Genomic DNA, 19,087 nt, shown 5'->3' with positions numbered 1-19,087 from the left:
ACTACATTGTGGCCTCATCATAAACACTGGCTCCCCAGCTGTTGCTGGGCAAAATAAAGGCAGCTTGCAGGGAATTTTTTTTGGCTTTATAAATGCAATTATTGCTGCAGCAGATTCTAGACATGGTTCAGATCTGCCACTTTACAGATAGACTAGGGGCACCCCCCAGGCACTATATTGGAAGGAATTTTTAATTTTTAGGCTTTCGCTTTAAAAATCAAAAAAAAAAATCACTGCTCATTTAAAAACTATGTTTTTCACAAATTTTTTATTGATACATGTCCCCCAGGGCAGGACCCGAAACCCTATAACCATTGTATGCCCAATTACTTGCATATAAGCCTTCAAAATGGGCACTTTTGATTTTTGAAGTTTGGGTCCCATTGACTTTAATGGGGTTCTTTATTCGGGTCCGAACTTTCACGGTGTTCGGAACTTCTAGTGCGAGCCGAACAGGGGTCTGTTCGGCCCATCCCTACTCCAATAGCAGCATGTGATAGGTCTTTGTTTAGGCAATGTACTTGCCAGTGATCTGATGAAAGTTAAAATTCTGTTATTGGGATCATCGAAAATCAAGTCCTTCTATTCTGCAACCCGTGTCATATGCGAGGATATGAATAAGGCAAGATAGCTTAACTCGACTTCCTATCAAAGCACAACAAAGTCCCACCCGCTGTACACCAAATGACGTCCTCAGCTTTGAGCGGGGATATTTGAATGATGCCTGTAGCTACAGGCATCATTCAGATATTGTCTTTTAGAGTCGGCGAATCTGTGCACCATAAGAATGATCATAGCGGCTGTTCCACCGCTTGATCATTCTTACGGGAGGAGAGAGGGGACGTCCCCCCTCCTGCCGCCCTCCGGTGCTTCTACCGACTCACCACTACGATCGGGGAGTGGGACACAGGATCCTCCAGCCCTGGAAGTTCAGAATGGGGGGGGGATGGGGATTTTTAAATAGCGAAGTTTGGCGCCATTCCACGAGCGTGTGCAATTTTGAAGCGTGACATGTTAGGTATCTATTTACTCAGCATAACTTCATCTTTCAAATTATGCAAAAACATTGAGCTAACTTTGTTTTGTTTTTTTTAAAGCACAAAACTGTTTTTTTTTCCCAAAAAAACTAATTCGTAAAATTGCTGCACAAATGTTGTGCGAGATAAAAAGTTGCAATAACCGCCATTGTATTCTCTAGGGTCTTTGGTAAAAAAATATATATATATAATGTTTGGGGGTTCTATGTAATTTTCTAGCAAAAAAATGATGATCTTTACATGTAGGAGAGAAATGTCAGAATTGGCCTAGTAGGCAAGTGGTTAACTTTCTTAACTATTTGTGAAATAACAGCAGAGAGTTTGTAGATGAGTTTGTAGATGTTGCAGGGTGTCAAGAGAGAGCTTCTCTATGTGGAGTGCTTATCCAGGGAAGGAGGTAAAAAACAGAATGCTTATTGCAAGGTTTGCCAGCTTGTACTTACAGAGCCTTCCATGAGTGAAAAAGACCAGAGGTCTGAGCTAAACAGGAAAAGGAACAGGGAGAAACCAACTAATGAATTTAGACAGGGAGAGTGTGCCACAATGTCTTTGAAGATTCCCAGAATGGGTGTTCAGTCCTTTTCTTTGTTATAGTCCGCTTTGGCCATTAAAAGGATGGTTTCTGTAATGGGCCTTGTAAAGATTTTCACAGTCCTTTGTCTGACAATTTTTTACTTCGACCTTGCAGACCTTCCCATCTGCGCTAGGGATGGATTTAACAACGAGATCTATAGGCCACTCGCTTCGTGGCACCTGCTTGTCTCTTAACATAATGACATCTCCTTGAATGTTCTGTTTGACAGATTGCCATTTGCAATGTTCCTGAAGTGTCACAAGATATTCGTGCCTCCAACGGTCCCAAAAGGTGCTAGCGAGGCACTGCACCTGTCTCCAATGGCGTTTATACAAGTTTTTTTAATTGAATTCCCGACTGGAGCGGGAATGTCTCCCATCTTCTGTGTGAGGAGCATTGCTGAGGTCAGAATGCTTGGTGATTCTGGATCTGTTGATACTGGAATCAAAGGCCTTGCATTAACAATGTCTGACACTTTGGCCATAAATGTGGTTAGCACTTCATGGGTGAGTCAAGCTAAACTAGTAGTTATCATCATAGAGTCTAAAATGCGTTGAGTCCATGCTCCACCCACGTGAGAGGAATGAGGACATCTTCAATGTCTTCAGTGTCTGTTTGTAATTCCTTACGTGCTCCAATGAAATTGGTTCCATGGTCAGAACGCATTTGTTTGACTGGTCCCCTGATTGCAAAGAATCTTCTGATTATGATCTTCTGTGGCAGTTGGTTGTTTTCTCAAACGTTTGGCAGAAGGAGATGGCTATGTGTTTAAGGTGCGCTATTGCTAGCAGGAGAGCCATCCACCTTGAGAAGCAATAAAAAGGATAAGAACCAAATACGTTGGCAAGTAGGACAAAGACTTAGGGCCTTACTTCAAGGTCTCTTTCGGGATATACGGGATCATAGTCATTAATTAGGGTTGATGGTATACCATCTACCTGTGTTTGGAATGTTGGTCCGATGAGTCATGACGTATCCTGTAGATGTGCTGCAGGCACTGATTTGTTTGCAATATCTGCAGGGTTCTGGTCTGTGGACACGTAGTGCCATTGTTTTGATTGGGTAGACTTCCTGATCCTTTCCACCTGATTTGCCACATATACACAGAATCTTCTCTTTGTATTGCATATGTAACCTAACACCACTTTAATCTCTGTGTAGAACCTTATAGCATCTAATTTACAGTCTATTTCATTTTCATTCCAACTCTACTGCCAATACTGCGCCACATAACTCAAGTCTGGGTATGGTATGGTTGGGTTGTGGTGCCAGTTTAGCTTTACCTAGGATGAACCTGGTATGGTGTTTACCACTTGCATCTTTAGTTCTTAAGTAGGCCACTGCTGCTATTGCCTTGGTTGAGGCATCCGAGAATACACAAAGTTCTTTGATGTGTACAGCGGTGAGAGAGGTCAGTGAGTAGGGGCGTAGGATCTCAAGTTGTTCAAGGATCTTCAAAGAATCCTTCCACGTTTCCCATTCTTTTCATCTTTCTGGAGGCAATGGGGCCACCCAACTTCTCGATTTGTCTTTGTTGAGCTCCTTGTCCATCAAACTCAAGGATTCTCTAACTTCTATCAAAGGTGCTTGTTTGTTATCGTCCCTTGTAGTCTGGAACACTGTGCACCCTAGGTTATTGGTGCATTTCTCTAACCCAGGAATTTCTAACCCAGGAGGACATGCCTATGTCTCCCTTTGATCCCGAGCATCTCCTTAACATAAAAGTGGTTCGGACATGGCCGAAAGATAGATGCATGACCGTTTTCCAGCAAGTTTGTACGTAGGGCTTCTACATTGTCAGTTTTTTTAGTGCCTATTTTGTTACCTGTTTTTATGCAATGTTGTATTTGTATGATTCAATATTTATATGTTTGTATTTCCTATACATGATTAAACCATACATGTTTTGATGTAAGCGTCTGATCAAGCGCCTTCCATCCACCTCCTACCATACAGTCCTTTCTAGACCACCCCTGGTCAGTTAAGGCAGCGGGACACGCTCTATTATCTCCTCCAGTCCTTCCACTGTCTACGATACTACCCTTTTACTGCAGCAAACGGCCTCACAAGCGCAGGAGTATTTTTCACCATATCTTTTCTACATTGTCAGGCCTGCGTGTCTTGTCAATGCATACTTCGCCTACTATCACCCATCCTCGATCAAGCCTCTGAGCGCATGGGTCATCATGTTCCCCATCCCGTTGTTCACGGATTTTATGAGCTCTCATAATGTCCCTACCGAATAGCAGCAATATTTGGGTGCTTTCGTCTAGTAATGGGATGCGATCAGCTACTGCGTTCAGATGATGGTGGTGGCGTGCCACGTCTGGTGTTGGAATTTCACTCCTATCCTCCGCCATGTGATTACACTCGATAAGTGTGGGGAGTGGCATCTTTACCTTACCATCCACGAAACATATGATGTAGCCGTTTACTCTCCTCCCTGTTGTCTCCATTCGTCCTGCACACATTCGGAGCATGTAAGGGGAGGCATTATCTTGTATGTTGAATAGGTTAAAGAATTCTGATCTAACCAACGATCGATTGCTCTGATCGTCGATGATAGCATACATTCTTACAGCTCTTTCCGGTTGTCCCTCTGGGTGCACTGACACAAGGCATATCGTTGAACAAGATTTACCTTCACCTCTATCTCCACAAATCTCAGTGCATTTAGATGTTACTGATGGGGGAGGTGTCTTAACCTCTTCTTCCTCCCCATGCTGCCTTATTATAGGCTTATGGGTCTTGACAGTTTTTGGCTTAGATGTCTCTGGGTGTAGAGCTGTCACATGCCTATCACTGTTACACTCAGTGCATTTTATGGCTTCTTTACATTCCTTGGATAAATGTCCTGTAGAAGCACAGCATTTAAAGCAAGCTCCCAACTCTCGTAGTAAGTTTTTGCATTCCTCTATGGATTTCATCCTGAACCCGATGCACTTGTTAAGCGGATGTGGTTTTTTTATGTATAGGACATTCTTTGTTTATGTCTCTCTGCTTCTGGACTCCATCGGCTGACGTGTCAGGGCTTGTGTGGGTTGTGTGGAACACATCCGTCCTGCGAACCGAGAGGGATGTTCTAGCACTGCCATGTCTTGTCGTTGGTCTTTCGTCCTTTAGGCTACTAGTACTGAGCATGGTTTGTGCACCCACAATGAAGCTGGGATCATTCTTTATGCGGGCTGCTTCGCGAATTAAGCTCACGAAGAAGGAGAAAGGGGGGTAGGTGACCTGCTTCTCCCTCTTGTATTTGTATTTCTTGGAGGTTGTAGGATAGCTTCTCCAAGATTGGTCTCACTCTGCGAGCAAAGTCCAGGAGGTTGAGGCCTGTTTGGGATTTGCTGCAGTCTGCAAGAGCAGATCAATCCCTAAGTTCTCGTAACTTTGTATAGTCTTTGGCAGTAATTATGGGAAAATTGTCGACCCTCTTGAAGAGTGCATCTTCGACTGCCTCGGGGCTACCATAGCACTCCTCTAGCCTTTCCCATACTGTGTCCAGACATACTTGGGGGTGGTTCACGTTGGCTGCCCTGAGCCTCTTAGCATGTTCTACGGATTCTTTCCCCAGCCATTTGGTAAGCAGGCTGAGTTCTTCCCTGGCGGAGGAGCCCAGACTCTTAATAGCATCCTTGAATGTGAACTTCCATATCCTGTAATTCTCGGGACGGTCGTCGAAGTTGGTGAGTGCCGTCTGCACCATGTCACACTGGATCATATACTTCCCCATGTCGGTCAGGCCTGATACATTGGTGTGCTGATCTTGTTCTGCCGTGGTTCACTGGAAGGGTGTTGTGATTGCCTTTTCTTTGATGCAAGTGTTTGATGATTGCTGGCCAGTGTGTATAGCTGTATCTCTCTGTGTTAGCGCAGCCACATGGCGAGCCTGTGGTGGTGCATCCATAAGCATACTGGCGTGTGGATGATTTCTTTGACTGCTGATATCCCAGGCATTTAGTACCCTTGGAGGAACAGCGTCTTCTCTTGGGTCTAGCAAGTCTTTGGTGTCAGATGTGTTGCCCTCTGAGATAGTGCACCGGTGTTGAAACAAAGAAGGCTCCTCACGTAATCTGCCGTACGACTGCCTAGACCCTCTGGCGGCATCAGGTAGTACTTTTGCTCCCCACCGTCCAGTTGCACAGCTGCTTCCAAGACTTCAGCCTGGGCTATGGTGGCTGCTGCATCCTTTTCCTTACTTAGGGCTTCTAAGGTTGCGTCCAATTCAGCCTTTTTATGTGCAGTGGCAGCGGCTGCTTTGGTGACGGCTGTCTGCTCCTCCTCTTCTATGTGTGCTCTCTCAGCTCTTATGACTGCCTCTTTCTGGGCATATTTGGCCCTAGCACGTGCAGCCTCCGTGGTGGCTTGAGCCTTGATAGCACTTGCACTTGCACTGGTTTGCCTGACCTTAAGGACTGTGTGAAGCTGGAGCTTTCTGTGCTGTTTTTCAAAGCACAGCAATCTGTTTTTTACTATTCTGCAACCCCAATGTCATATGCGAGGATATGAATAAGGCCAGATAGCTTAACTCGCCTTCCTATCAAAGCACAACAAAGTCCTTTAACTTTCTTAACTTTATTTGTGAAATAACAGTAGAGAGTTTGTAGATGAGTTTGTAGATGTTGCAGGGTGTTAAGAGAGAGCTTCTCTATGTAGAGTGCTTATCCAGGGAAGGGGGTAAAAAACAGAATGATTATTGCAAGGTTTGCCAGCTTGTACTTACAGAGCCTTCCATGAGTGAAAAAGACCAGAGGTCTAAGCTAAACAGGAAAAGGAACAGGGAGAAACCAACTAATGTATTTAGACAGGGAGAGTGGGCTAATCCATTATCTCTACCAGAGAATTGAAAGGTTACTATGGCAACCAGACTCTAGTTGATCAGAAAAGTAAACACTGCAAAAAGAGAGACAGGGCAAACAAACTAGTGACTCTTGTTCCATGATACCTTCTCTGCCACAAAGTTGTCCCGATTCTTATGCCCTGTACACACGGTTGGATTTTCCATTGGAAAAAGTGCGATCGGATTGTGTTGTCGGAAATTCCGATCATGTGTGGGCTCCATCAGACTTTTTCCATCGGAATTTCTGACACACAAAGATTGAGAGCAGGATATAAAATTTTCTGACAACAAAATCCAATCGTTTAAATTCCGATCGTGTGTACACAAATCCGACGCACAAAGTGCCACGCATGCTCAGAATAAATTAAGAGACGAAAGCTATTGGCTACGGCCCTGTTTATAGTCCCGACAAACGTGTTTTACATCACTGCTAGGGATGAGCCGAACACCCCCCGGTTCGGTTCGCACCAGAACCCGCGAACGGACCGAAAGTTCGCACGAACGTTAGAACCCCATTGACGTCTATGGGACTCGAACGTTCGAAATCAAAAGTGCTCATTTTAAAGGCTAATTTGCATGGTATTGTCCTAAAAAGGGTTTGGGGACCCGGGTCCTACCCCAGGGGACATGTATCAATGCAAAAAAAACTTTTAAAAACGGCCGTTTTTTCGGGAGCAGTGATTTTAATGATGCTTAAAGTAAAAAAAAAAAAGTGAAATATTCCTTTAAATATCGTACCTGGGGGGTGTCTATAGTATGCCTGTAAAGTGACGCGTGTTTCCCATGTTTAGAACAGTCCCTGCACCAAATGTCATTTTTAAAGGAAAAAATCTCATTTAAAACTGCTTGCGGGTTTAATGTCATGTCGGGTCATGGCAATATGGATGAAAATCAGTGAGACAAACGGCATGGGTACCCCCCAGTCCATTACCAGTCCCTTTGGGTCTTGTATGGATATTAAGGGGAACCCCGCACCCAAATTAAAATAAGGAAAGGTGTGGGGCCACCAGGCCCTATATACTCTGAACAGCAGTATACAGGCGGTGCAAACAAGACAGGGACTGTAGGTTTGTTGTTAAGTAGAATCTGTTTGTAATTTTGAACATTTTTAACGTGTTTAGCTCCAGCCAAAAAATCTTTTCTAAGCTTTTTGGAAAACATAGGGAAGGGTTATCACCCCTGTGACATTTGTTTTGCTGTCTTTCCTCCTCTTCAGAAGATTTCACCTCACTTTTTTGTCCCAATGAAAAATGTTTTTTGAAAATTTGGGTTTTTTTGTGGAACAAGGATTGGAAAGCATCAGTGGAAAGGAGAACTTGTTTTCCCATATTAACTCTTACAGGAGAGAATTTCCCTTCCTAGGGGTAGATTTCATCTCACTTCCTGTTGTCTCCTTCCGTTTGCAAGTAGGAGTCGTTTGTAAGTTAGATGTTTGAAAGTAGGGTCCTGCCCTATATACTCAGCAGAAATTTGGGCCTTAGGTGTTGCTGTGGCCACAACACTGTAAGCCCTCACAGGGCCCTGCTGTGAAATATTAGATCAAGAATTGTAATTACATGCCCCTGTTGAACAGGAGCTGAAAAATTAGGCCTTAGGCACTGGTGCTGGTGCCACAACACTGCAACCCCTCACAGACACTCTAGTTGGAACGCAGGAACGAGCCCTGCTGCAAATTATTGCTTCAAAAATTGTAATTACACGCCCCTGTTAGACAGGGGCAGAAAAATTGGGCCTTAGGCACTGGTGCTGGTGCCACAACACTGCAACCCCTCACAGACACTCTAGTTGGAACGCAGGAACGAGCCCTGCTGCAAAGTATTGCATCAAAAATTGTAATTACACGCCCCTGTTAGACAGGGGCAGAAAAATTGGGCCTTAGGCACTGGTGCTGGTGCCACAACACTGCAACCCCTCACAGACACTCTAGTTGGAACGCAGGAACGAGCCCTGCTGCAAAGTATTGCATCAAAAATTGTAATTACACGCCCCTGTTAGACAGGGGCAGAAAAATTGGGCCCTAGGCACTGGTGCTGGTGCCACAACACTGCAACCCCTCACAGACACTCTAGTTGGAATGCAGGAACGAGCCCTGCTGCAAAGTATTACATCAAAAATTGTAATTACACGCCCCTGTTAAACAGGGGCTGAAAAATTGTGCCTTAGGCACTGGTGGTGGCGCCCAGAACCAAAAATGTTCTTACAAGCTATCAGCGTGATGATTGAGGAGGAAGAGGATAATTACTCAGGGATAGTCACTCAGCATCAGCATAGGCAGTCTTTGAAGGGATCTGAGATTTCAAAAAAAATTATTCGGTTACATCAGCATCAGGTGCTTGGTAGCTGGTGGTGATCCAAGACTCATTCATTTTTATGAAGGTCAGCCGATCGACCGAGTCGGTGGACAGACGCACCCTGTGATCGGTTACCACGCCTCCAGCAGCACTGAATGTGCGTTCCGAAAGAACGCTGGATGCAGGACAGGCCAGTAGCTCAATTGCATACTGTGCAAGCTCTGGCCAGTGATCCATCCTCAAGACCCAGTAACCCAGAGGATTTTCGGTGGGAAAGGTGTCCAAGTCTGATCTTGCCCCTAGGTATTCCTGCACCATGTAAAACAGACGCTGGCGATGGTTGCTGGAACCGATCATACCTTGGGGCTGCGGACCAAAAAATTGTCTGAACGCATCGGTCAGACGGCCACCTTCTCCACCGCTCCTTCTTTGACTGACCGAAGCCTCAGCAACACGTTGTCCAGAAACAGGAGTTTGTAACCTCCCAGTCTCTGGGAACGCGTTGCACAGACCTTTCTGCAAGGCCTCCCGAAGATGTTTCATCCTCTGCTCCCTCTGCGATGGCAAGATAAGGTCCGCAACCTTACCCTTGTAACGTGGATCAAGGAGGGTTGCCAGCCAGTATTGGTCCTTCTCCTTGATACCACGAATACGAGGATCCTTACGCAGGCTTTGCAGGATCAGGGAGGCCATGCAGCGTAGGTTTGCTGAGGCATTCGGTCCGGAGTCCTCTGGGTCACTAAGAACGACATGGTCCGCAGCCACCTCCTCCCAGCCACGTACAAGTCCATGTGTTTCTTGGGACTGATCCCTTAAAGACTGCTGCTGATGCTGAGTGCCAGGCTCCACCTCCATACTGACACAATCTTCCTCCTCCTCCTCTTCCTCCTCGTCCTCTTCCTGTGTGATCGGCGGGCACGCAGGAACACTGTCTGGATAAAGGGGGCCTTGAGAGCTAAGGAAGTCCTCCTCTTCCTGCCTCTGTTCTGCCTCAAGTGCCCTGTCCATTATTCCACGCAGCGTGTGCTCCAACAGGTGGACAAGGGGGACAGTGTCACTGATGCATGCACTGTCACTGCTCACCATCCTCGTGGCCTCCTCGAATGGTGACAGGACAGTGCATGCATCCCTGATCATGGCCCACTGGCGTGGGGAAAAAAAACCAAGCTCCCCTGACCCTGTCCTGGTGCCATAGTCGCACAGGTACTCATTGATGGCCCTCTGCTGCGTGTGCAGCCGCTGCAGCATGGCCAACGTTGAGTTCCACCTGGTGGGCATGTCACAGATAAGGCGGTTCTTGGGCAGGTTAAACTCCTTTTGGAGGTCCGTCAGCCGAGCACTGGCATTATATGACCGGCGGAAATGCACACAGACTTTCCTGGCCTGCCTCAGGACATCCTGTAAGCCCGGGTACCTGCCCAAGAACCGCTGCACCACCAAGTTAAGGACGTGAGCCAAACAGGGCACATGGGTCATTTGTCCCTGTCGGAGGGCAGAGAGGAGGTTGGTGCCATTGTCGCAAACCACCATTCCTGCCTTAAGTTGGCGTGGCGTCAACCACCTCTGAACCTGCCCCTGCAGAGCTGACAGAACCTCTGCCCCAGTGTGGCTCCTGTCCCCCAAGCACACCAGCTCAAGCACCGCATGGCATCTTTTGGCCTGCGTACTTGCGTAGCCCCTTGAACGCCTACGGAGCACCGCTGGTTCCGAGGAAGAGGCCATGGAGGAAGAAGAAGAGGAGGGGGTGGAGGAGAGAGGTGTGTCACAATCAGCATTTTGGAGGCGTGGTGGCAGAACAACCTCCAACACTACTGCACCTTGTCCTGCATCCTTCCCAGCTGCCAGCAGAGTCACCCAATGCGCCGTGAAACTTAGGTAACGTCCCTGTCCATGCCTGCTGGACCATGAGTCAGCGGTAATATGCACCTTACCGCTGACCGCCCTGTCCAGCGAGGCATGGACATTGCCTTCCACATGCCGGTAGAGAGCCGGAATCGCCTTCCGTGAGAAAAAGTGGCGTTTGGGTACCTGCCACTGAGGAACCGCACATTCCACAAACTCACGGAAGGGGGCAGAGTCTACCAACTGAAAAGGCAGCAGTTGAAGTGCTAGCAATTTTGCCAAGCTAGCATTCAACCGCTGGGCATGTGGATGGCTGGGAGCAAACTTCTTTCGGCGGTGCAGCAGCTGGGGCAGGGAAATTTGCCTGGTACAATCTGACGTCGGTGTACCAAAAGCAGATTGCCCACAAGTACTTGGCTGTGACACACCTAATTCTACACCTTCATTCCTCTCACTGCAGGTCTCAGAGAGGACTGAAGGTCTAGTGGGGTTGGAAATCTCAGCTGATGAGGAGCAAGGAGAGATCCTCTTTGTTCTTTGGTGTGGGTCTTTTAGATACGCTTGCCAACGAACTGCATGGCAGGTCAACATATGTCTGGTCAAGCATGTGGTACCCAAGCGGGAGATGTTTTGGCCACGCAAGATACGCTTGAGACATATGTTGCAAATAGCAGCGGTGCGATCTGATGCACTCGTCTCAAAAAAGGCCCACACCAAAGAACTTTTTGAATAACGCGCAGAGACTGCAGCGCCCTGCACATGTGGAGCTTTGGGGTGTGATGCAGTCAATGTGCTGCCCTTAGGCTGGCCCCTGGAGGGCATCCTGCCTCGTTGGTGATGTGCTGCCGCCTCCTCCTCCTCCTCCTCCTCCTCCTCCTCCTCCTCCTCTCTCCTATCAGGCACCCACGTTGAGTCAGTGACCTCATCATCCCCTCCCTCCTCATCACTGGAGCAAACCTGGCAGTATGCTGCAGCAGGGGGAGCATGACTGCCAGATTGCTGTCCTTCTTGGGCACCCCCTCTGTCCGCGCTCATGTTACTGCCTTCATCGAGCTCAGTATCGTCATCAGAGCCTTCCAAACGCTGGGCATCCTCCTGGAGCATGTACCCAACACTGTGGTCAAACAGTTCGAGGGAATCCTCATGAGGACATGGTGGAGCTAGGGAAGGAGTCACTGATGACATTGAGCTGAGGGAAGAGGCCGCTGCTTTGCCAGACAAAGCACCCTGGGCATGGGTGAGAGAGGATGAGGAGGATGAGGACGGCTTGGTCATCCACTCGACCAAGTCTTCCGCATGTTGCGGCTCAACATGGCCAGCTGCCGAAAAAAAGGCCAAGCGTGTCCCATGGCCACGTGCTGATGAGGATGCACCGTCTCCACGACCAGCACTAGACACAGAGCCTGCTTGCCCTCTCTTATTGGCTTGTGACTGTCTGCCTCTCCTTCTTGGCCTTCCAGACATACTAATGGCCTGTAGCTGCACTAAGCTGGGATAGAACACCTGTAATTTTCTTCAAGTAGCTTTATATACTGTAACCAGACAAGCCTGCCTGTCAGTAGGAAGATAACAGGAACGGATCTAGCTGAACACTGTGAGCAGGACGCACTGTACTAAATGTAAATAGTCTAGCTGCCTGACCGTGGTACTAATAGGATCAAATAGAACACCTGTAATTTTCTTCAGGTAGCTTTATATACTGTAACCAGACAAGCCTGCCTGTCAGTAGGAAGATAACAGGAACGGATCTAGCTGTACACTGTGAGCAGGACGCACTGTACTAAATGTAAATAGTCTAGCTGCCTGACCGTGGTACTAATAGGATCAAATAGAACACCTGTAATTTTCTTCAGGTAGCTTTATATACTGTAACCAGACAAGCCTGCCTGTCAGTAGGAAGATAACAGGAACGGATCTAGCTGAACACTGTGAGCAGGACGCACTGTACTAAATGTAAATAGTCTAGCTGCCTGACCGTGGTACTAATAGGATCAAATAGAACACCTGTAATTTTCTTCAGGTAGCTTTATATACTGTAACCAGACAAGCCTGCCGGTCAGTAGGAATTTAACAGGAACGGATCTAGCTGAACACTGTGAGCAGGACGCACTGCACTAAATGTAAATAGCAGGAACGGATCTAGCTGAACACTGTGAGCAGGACGCACTGCACTAAATGTAAATAGTCTAGAAGATAACAGGAACGGATCTAGCTGAACACTGTGAGCAGGACGCACTGCATTAAATGTAAATAGTCTAGATAGAAGATAACAGGAACGGATCTAGCTAAACTGAATACAGTGTATATATATATATATATGCAACACCTGGGATGCATATATATACACAATACACTGTAAGTGCAGCTAACTGACTGACTGTTCTGCCTAATCTATCTAACTCAAATCAAATGACACTGTCTCTCTCTCTCTCTATCTCTCAGCACACCGGAACACACACTACACAGGGCCGCCGTGCAGGCGGCATTATATAGTGTGGGGTGTGTACTAAATGCCCTGAGCCGTAATTGGCCAAAGCCACCCTGGCTTTGGCCAATTACAGCTCTCTCTACTGACAGCGCTGTGATTGGCCAAGCATGCGGGTCATAGTGCATGCTTGGCCAATCATCAGCCAGCAATGCACTGCGATGCCGCAGTGAATTATGGGCCGTGACGCGCCACACGAATTTAGCGCGAACGGCCCATAACGTTCGCAATTCGGCGAACGATCGAACAGCCGATGTTCGAGTCGAACATGGGTTCGACTCGAACACGAAGCTCATCCCTAATCACTGCATTCAGAACAATCGGATTTTCCGACAACTTTGTGCAACCATGTGTATGCAAGACAAATTTGTCCCAAAATCCGTCAGAAAAAATCAGATGGATTTTGTTGTCGGAATGTCCGATCAATGTCTGATCGTGTGTACAGGGCATTAGGATAGAATGTTTTTTCTCTAAGCATGGAGTAACCCAATCCCAGAGTGCTGTGAAACAAACCAGAGAGGTTGCAGCTAAAAATGAAGTCGACATTGCTTCAGGACAGAATACGCTTCCGACAATACACATAAAAGTTCATTGATAAAAACGGCATGGGAATTCCCCACTGGGGAACCCCGAACCAAAATTATAAAAAAAAAATGGCATGGGGTCCCCTCAAAATCTATACCAGACCCTTCAGGTCTGGTGTGTATTTTAAGGGGAACCCCGTGCCAAAATTTAAAAAAATAAATGGCATGGGGTCCCCCCAAAAATCCATACCAGACCCCTATCTGAGCACGCAACCTGGCAGGCCGCAGGAAAAGAGGGGGGATGAGAGAGCGCCCCCCCCTCCTGAACCATACCAGGCCACATCCCCTCAACATTGGGAGGGTGCTTTGGGGTAGCCCCCCAAAGCACCTTGTCCCCATGTTGATGGGGACAAGGGCCTCATCCCCACAACCCTTGCCCGGTGGTTGTGGGGGTCTGCGGGCGGGGGGCTTATTGGAATCTGGAAGCCCCCTTTAACAAGGGGACCCCCAGATCCCGCCCCCCCTGTGTGAAATGGTAAAGGGGTACAAAAGTACCTCTACCATTTCACAAAAAAGTGTCAAAAATGTTAAAAATGACAAGAGACAGTTTTTGACAATTCCTTTATTTAAATGCTTCTTCTTTCTTCGATCTTCTATCTTCTATCTTCTTTCTTCTATCTTCTATCTTCTATCTTCTATCTTCCTTTGGTTTCTTCCTCCATCTTCTTCTTCTTCTGGTTCTTCTGGTTCTTCCACCGGTGTTCTCGTCCGGCATCTTCCTCCTCCCTTCTTCTTCTCAGGCCGCTCCGCATCCACCATGATGGGAGGCTCCCGCTGTGTGACGCTTCTCGTCTTCTGACGGTTCTTAAATAACGGAGGGCAGGGCCACCCGGTCACCCCGCCCCCCTCTGACGCACGAGGACCTGACGGGGACTTCCCTGTGGCATTCCCCGTGCTGTCAGAGGGGGGCGGGGTCACCCGTTATGTGATAATTCATGTTTGTGTCCCATAGACTTTAACGGTGTTCGCGTGTTCGAACAAATTTTTTGCCTGTTCGCATTTTCTCATGCGAACTGAACAGGGGGGTGTTCGGCTCATCCCTAGTTTTGGGCAGCTTCTGTTAAGAAAACAACATGGTCACTCAGAGATTTTATAGTTGTGGCAGTCTCCAGTTTGGCCAAATCATTCTGATAGAAATGCACTGTAGAAAGTGGAGACTAGCAGTCAGAAACTTTGGGTTAGGCACAGTTCTTAGTGGAAGAGAAATCAAGTAGCCTAGATAGCAAGGCACAGAATCAGCTTTGAGGTAAAAGCAGGTGGCACAGGAGTCACAAGTCAAGGTCAGTGGAGCATGATAATCTAGCAAAGAAACAGGGAGGATATAAATAATTGGCCAGCCATCCAGTTATTATTACTAATTATAGATACATGATCAGATGAAGATGAGATTTCCTGCACATGCAATGCAGTGCCACAGAACTATGAAAATTCCAATCATTAAAGTAAAAGTCAAGCTTCAGTCCATGGGAGACTTACAGACTCAACTCCTGACACTCTGCCTAGAGGTGAGTGTGAACAGGAATAGAAGTTCCCACTGGTGCACTGCAAATGATTTTGCGTTACCCCCGAAGGAGCCGCTGGAATTTGCCCAATTTTCCCAACAGAATGCCTCACAGCCAGGCACACATTCACAAGCACTGTTCACCTCAATAACCAGTCTAGGGGTGTTATTTTTTTCTTTTTATTTTTGGAGTAACTGGGATAGGGGGGAATTGAGTGGGATACTCCAAAAAGAGGAGGGAAGGGAGAGAGAGGCGCCAGGTGACCTCTTGACGTAGCACAGTTTTATTATGAACAAATTAATAACATAAAAATTTTCCACTCACAAAAGGTGCCAGAGGTAAGAGTCTAGAACCGGAGAGAGCTCAATGTAATGTCCCGCCATTGGCTGTTCCCTTCCAAGGTTTGACAGGTCGCTTTCCAGCTTCTGATAGCTTTCTCCCCAGCATCCTCTGACATCCCACCTTTGGAGCCACCACTGTGGCATGAACTGTAAGCCTGGCTTTGTGCAGCTGCACTGATTACAGTGTGCACAACTAAATTTACCTAACAGAACAATTACAGCCCCACTGAACACAGTAAGCCAAAACTATACCTATCTAATCCTAGCACCTATCTAGGAGGGTGATACAATTCCAATAAAGAGAAATGAGTTCCATTCACGTAGAGAAACATTTCTGGGAGAGAAATACATTTTCTGCTTTTAGCATTTTACTCTTCTTCTACAGATTGTCCTATAATCGCCTGACAGATAGTTCCTGCGCCCACCTGGCATCTGGAATAAGAAATAACCAGACACTGAGGACATTGGACCTGTATGGAAATAATCTGGAGGGTCCTCATTTCAGTGATTTCATGGCAGCTCTGACAAAAAGCCGGATAGAGAAATTACAGTAAGTAAAACAGGACTGACTGAGACAATATTATTCTGGTCCAGTTTCATATTTAAACCACATAAATAATAAATAAATAGGGATGAGCCCGATGTTCGAGTGGAACGTAAGTTTGACTCGAACATTGGGTGTTTGCCTGTTCGCCGAACAGCAAACATTATGTGGCATTCGTGGCAAATTCGAAAGCCGTTGAATGCCGTTAAAGTCTATGGAACACTAACATGAAAAACCAAGTGCTAATTTTAAAGGTGTATATGCAAGTTATTACCATAAAAAGTGTTTGGGAACCGGGTCCTGCCCCAGGGGACATGTATCAATGCAAAAAAAGTTTTGAAATGGCCGTTTATTCAGGAGAAGTGATTTTAATAATGCTTAAAGTGAAATAATAAATATGAAATATTCTTTTAAATATTGTGCCTGGAGGGTGTCCTTAGTATGCCTGTAAAGTAGCACATTTTTCCCGTGTTTAGAACAGTACCACACTAAAATGACATTTCTAAAGGAAAAAAATGTCATTTAAAACTGATCGCAGTTGTAATGTATTGTCGGAACCTGGCAATATAGATAAAAATCATTGAAAAAAACGGCATGGGTTCCCCCCCAGTCCATTACTAGGCCCTTTGGTTCAGGTATGAATATTAGGGAGATTCCCGTAGCAAAAAAATAATTGTGTGGGGGTCCCCCCAAAATCTATACCAGGCCCTTCAGGTCTAGTATGGATATTAAGGGGAACCCTGCACCAAAATTTAAGAAACATAGTGTGGGGGTCCCCCCAAAATCCATACCAGGCCCTTCAGGTCTGGTATGGATTTTATGGGGAACCCCGTGCCATTTTTTTTAATGGCGTGGGGGTCCCCCCAGAATCTGTACCAGACCCTTATCCAAGCACGCAACCTGGCAGGCCGCAGGAAAAGGGGGGGAGACAAGAGGGCCCCCCCTTCCTGAACTATACCAGGCCACATGCCCTCAACATGGGAAGGTGCTTTGGGGTCATGTTGATGGGAACAAGGGCCTCATCCCTACAACCCTTGCCTGGTTTTCATGGGGTCTGCAGGCAGGGGGCTTATCGGAATCTGGAAGCCCCCTTTAACAAGGGGACCCCCATATCCCAGCTCTCCCTAAATGGGTAAATGGGTATCAGGTACATTGTACCCTTACTCATTCACCAAAGAAGTGTCAAAAAAAGTAAAAAATTACAAGAGACAGTTTGGGACAAGTTCTTTAATGAAAATTAAAAAAATAAAAGTGTCCCACGATGTAACTTCATCGTCAATCACACCTCCTGACTGACCGAAAAAAGAAAATAAATGCAACAACTCCGCCTCCATGGGAGGCTCCCGCCGACTGCAGGCTTTTCGATTTGACAGCTGTTATATAGCTAAGGGTGGGGCCACCCGGTGACATAAACAGGTGACCTCGCCCCCTCTGACGCCACCTGACATCACGTGACGTCAGAAGGGGGTGGGGCCACCCGATTATGTCACCGGGTGGCCCCCGCCCATAGCTACATCATAACAGCTGTCAAAGCAAAAAGCCTGCAGTCGGCGGGAGCCCCTCATGGAGGCGGAGTTGTTGCATTTTTTTCTTTTTTCGCTCCATCAGGCGGCGTGATAGACAATACAGTTACATCACAGGACATTTTTTTTTTTAATAAAGGACTTGTCCCAAACTGTCTCTTGTCATTTATTTTTTTGACTTTTTTTGATGAATGAGTATGGGTACAATGTACCTGATACCCATTTACATAGGGGCGCCGGGATCTGGGGGTTCCCTTGTTAAAGGGGCTTCCAGATTCCCTCCTGCAAACCCCCACAACCACCGGGCAAGGGTTGTGGGGATGAGGACCTTGTCCCCATCAACATGGGAGGGACCCCAAAGCACACTCCCCATGTTGAGGGCATGTGGCCTGGTACGGTTCAGGAGGGGGGGCTCTCTCGTCCCCCCCTTTTCCTGTGGCCTGCCAGGTTGTGTGCTCAGATAAGGGTCTGGTACGGATTTTGGGGGGACCCCTACGCCATTTTTTTAAAATAATGTTGCGTGGTTCCCCTTAAAATCCATACCAGACCTGAAGGGCTTGGTATGGATTTTGGGGGGGGGACACCATTTTTTTTTTTACATTTTGGCGCAGGGTTCCCCTTAATATTCATACCAGACCCAAAGAGCCTGATAATGGACTGGGGGGACCCATGCCGTTTTTTTTAATGATTTTTATCTATATTGCCAGGTTCCGACAATACATTACAACCGCGATCAGTTTTAAATGAAATTTTAATTTTTTTCCTTTAGAAATGTCATTTTGCTGTGGTACTGTTCTAAACACGGGAAAAATTTGCTACTTTACAGGCATACTAAGGACATCCCCCAGGCACAATATTTAAAAGAATATTTCATATTTATTATATTATTTCACTTTAAGCATTATTAAAATCACTGCTCCTGAAAAAACGTCAGCTTTTAAAACTTTTTTCTGCATTGATACATGTCCCCTGGGGCAGGACTCGGGTCCCCACACACTTTTTATGACAATAACTTGCATATAAGCCTTTAAAATGAGCACTTTTGATTTTTCATGTTTGTGTCTCATGGACTTTAACGGTGTTCGTACAAATTTTTTGCCTATTCGCAAGTTCTGGTGCAAACCGAAATGGAGGGGGGGGGGAGTGTTCGGCTCATCCCTATATATAAATATGATAATGCCATCAAAATTTATTTTTAGACTCCATAAATATTAGTTTCCGTATTTTTTTCTAATTCTTTGATCTGATCACACTCTGTTATTAGTCATAAAATAATCTTTTCCTAAAACCTTGTTATAATTAGATATTCCATTTTGCATAGCTCCCAACTGTCCCTGATTTTGAGTGACTGTCCCTGATTTGGAGCAATGTCCCTCTGTCCCTCTCTTCTCCTCATGTGTCCCTCATTTTGGTCTGATCTATATAGTTGTATATAAAATGCACTTTTTATCTTTCAAAAAGTGTTTCCCAGTGCTAAACCTTTCGTCCAACTTCTAAATTGCTGCATTTGTACATTTTAAAAGCCAA

At 46.4% G+C, this 19,087-nt stretch overlaps 1 protein-coding gene across 3 annotated transcripts in view; it reads left to right on the top strand.

Annotated features, from left to right (window-relative positions):
• LOC141117301 (NACHT, LRR and PYD domains-containing protein 3-like) overlaps positions 1–19,087 on the top strand; it is a 196,858-nt gene that overhangs the window by 111,751 nt on the left and 66,020 nt on the right. For all 3 annotated transcript variants that reach the window (XM_073610084.1, XM_073610082.1, XM_073610083.1), the window contains one exon: positions 15,879–16,043. In XM_073610084.1, the coding sequence (XP_073466185.1) occupies positions 15,879–16,043 (165 nt within the window). The remainder of the gene's footprint in view (positions 1–15,878; positions 16,044–19,087) is intronic.

This window comes from Aquarana catesbeiana, linkage group LG13 (genome assembly GCF_042186555.1).
Source record: "Aquarana catesbeiana isolate 2022-GZ linkage group LG13, ASM4218655v1, whole genome shotgun sequence".
In the NCBI taxonomy this organism is placed as follows: Eukaryota; Metazoa; Chordata; class Amphibia; order Anura; family Ranidae; genus Aquarana; species Aquarana catesbeiana.
Note: the sequence above shows the minus strand (reverse complement) of the source record. Positions and strands in the feature narration are given on the sequence as shown.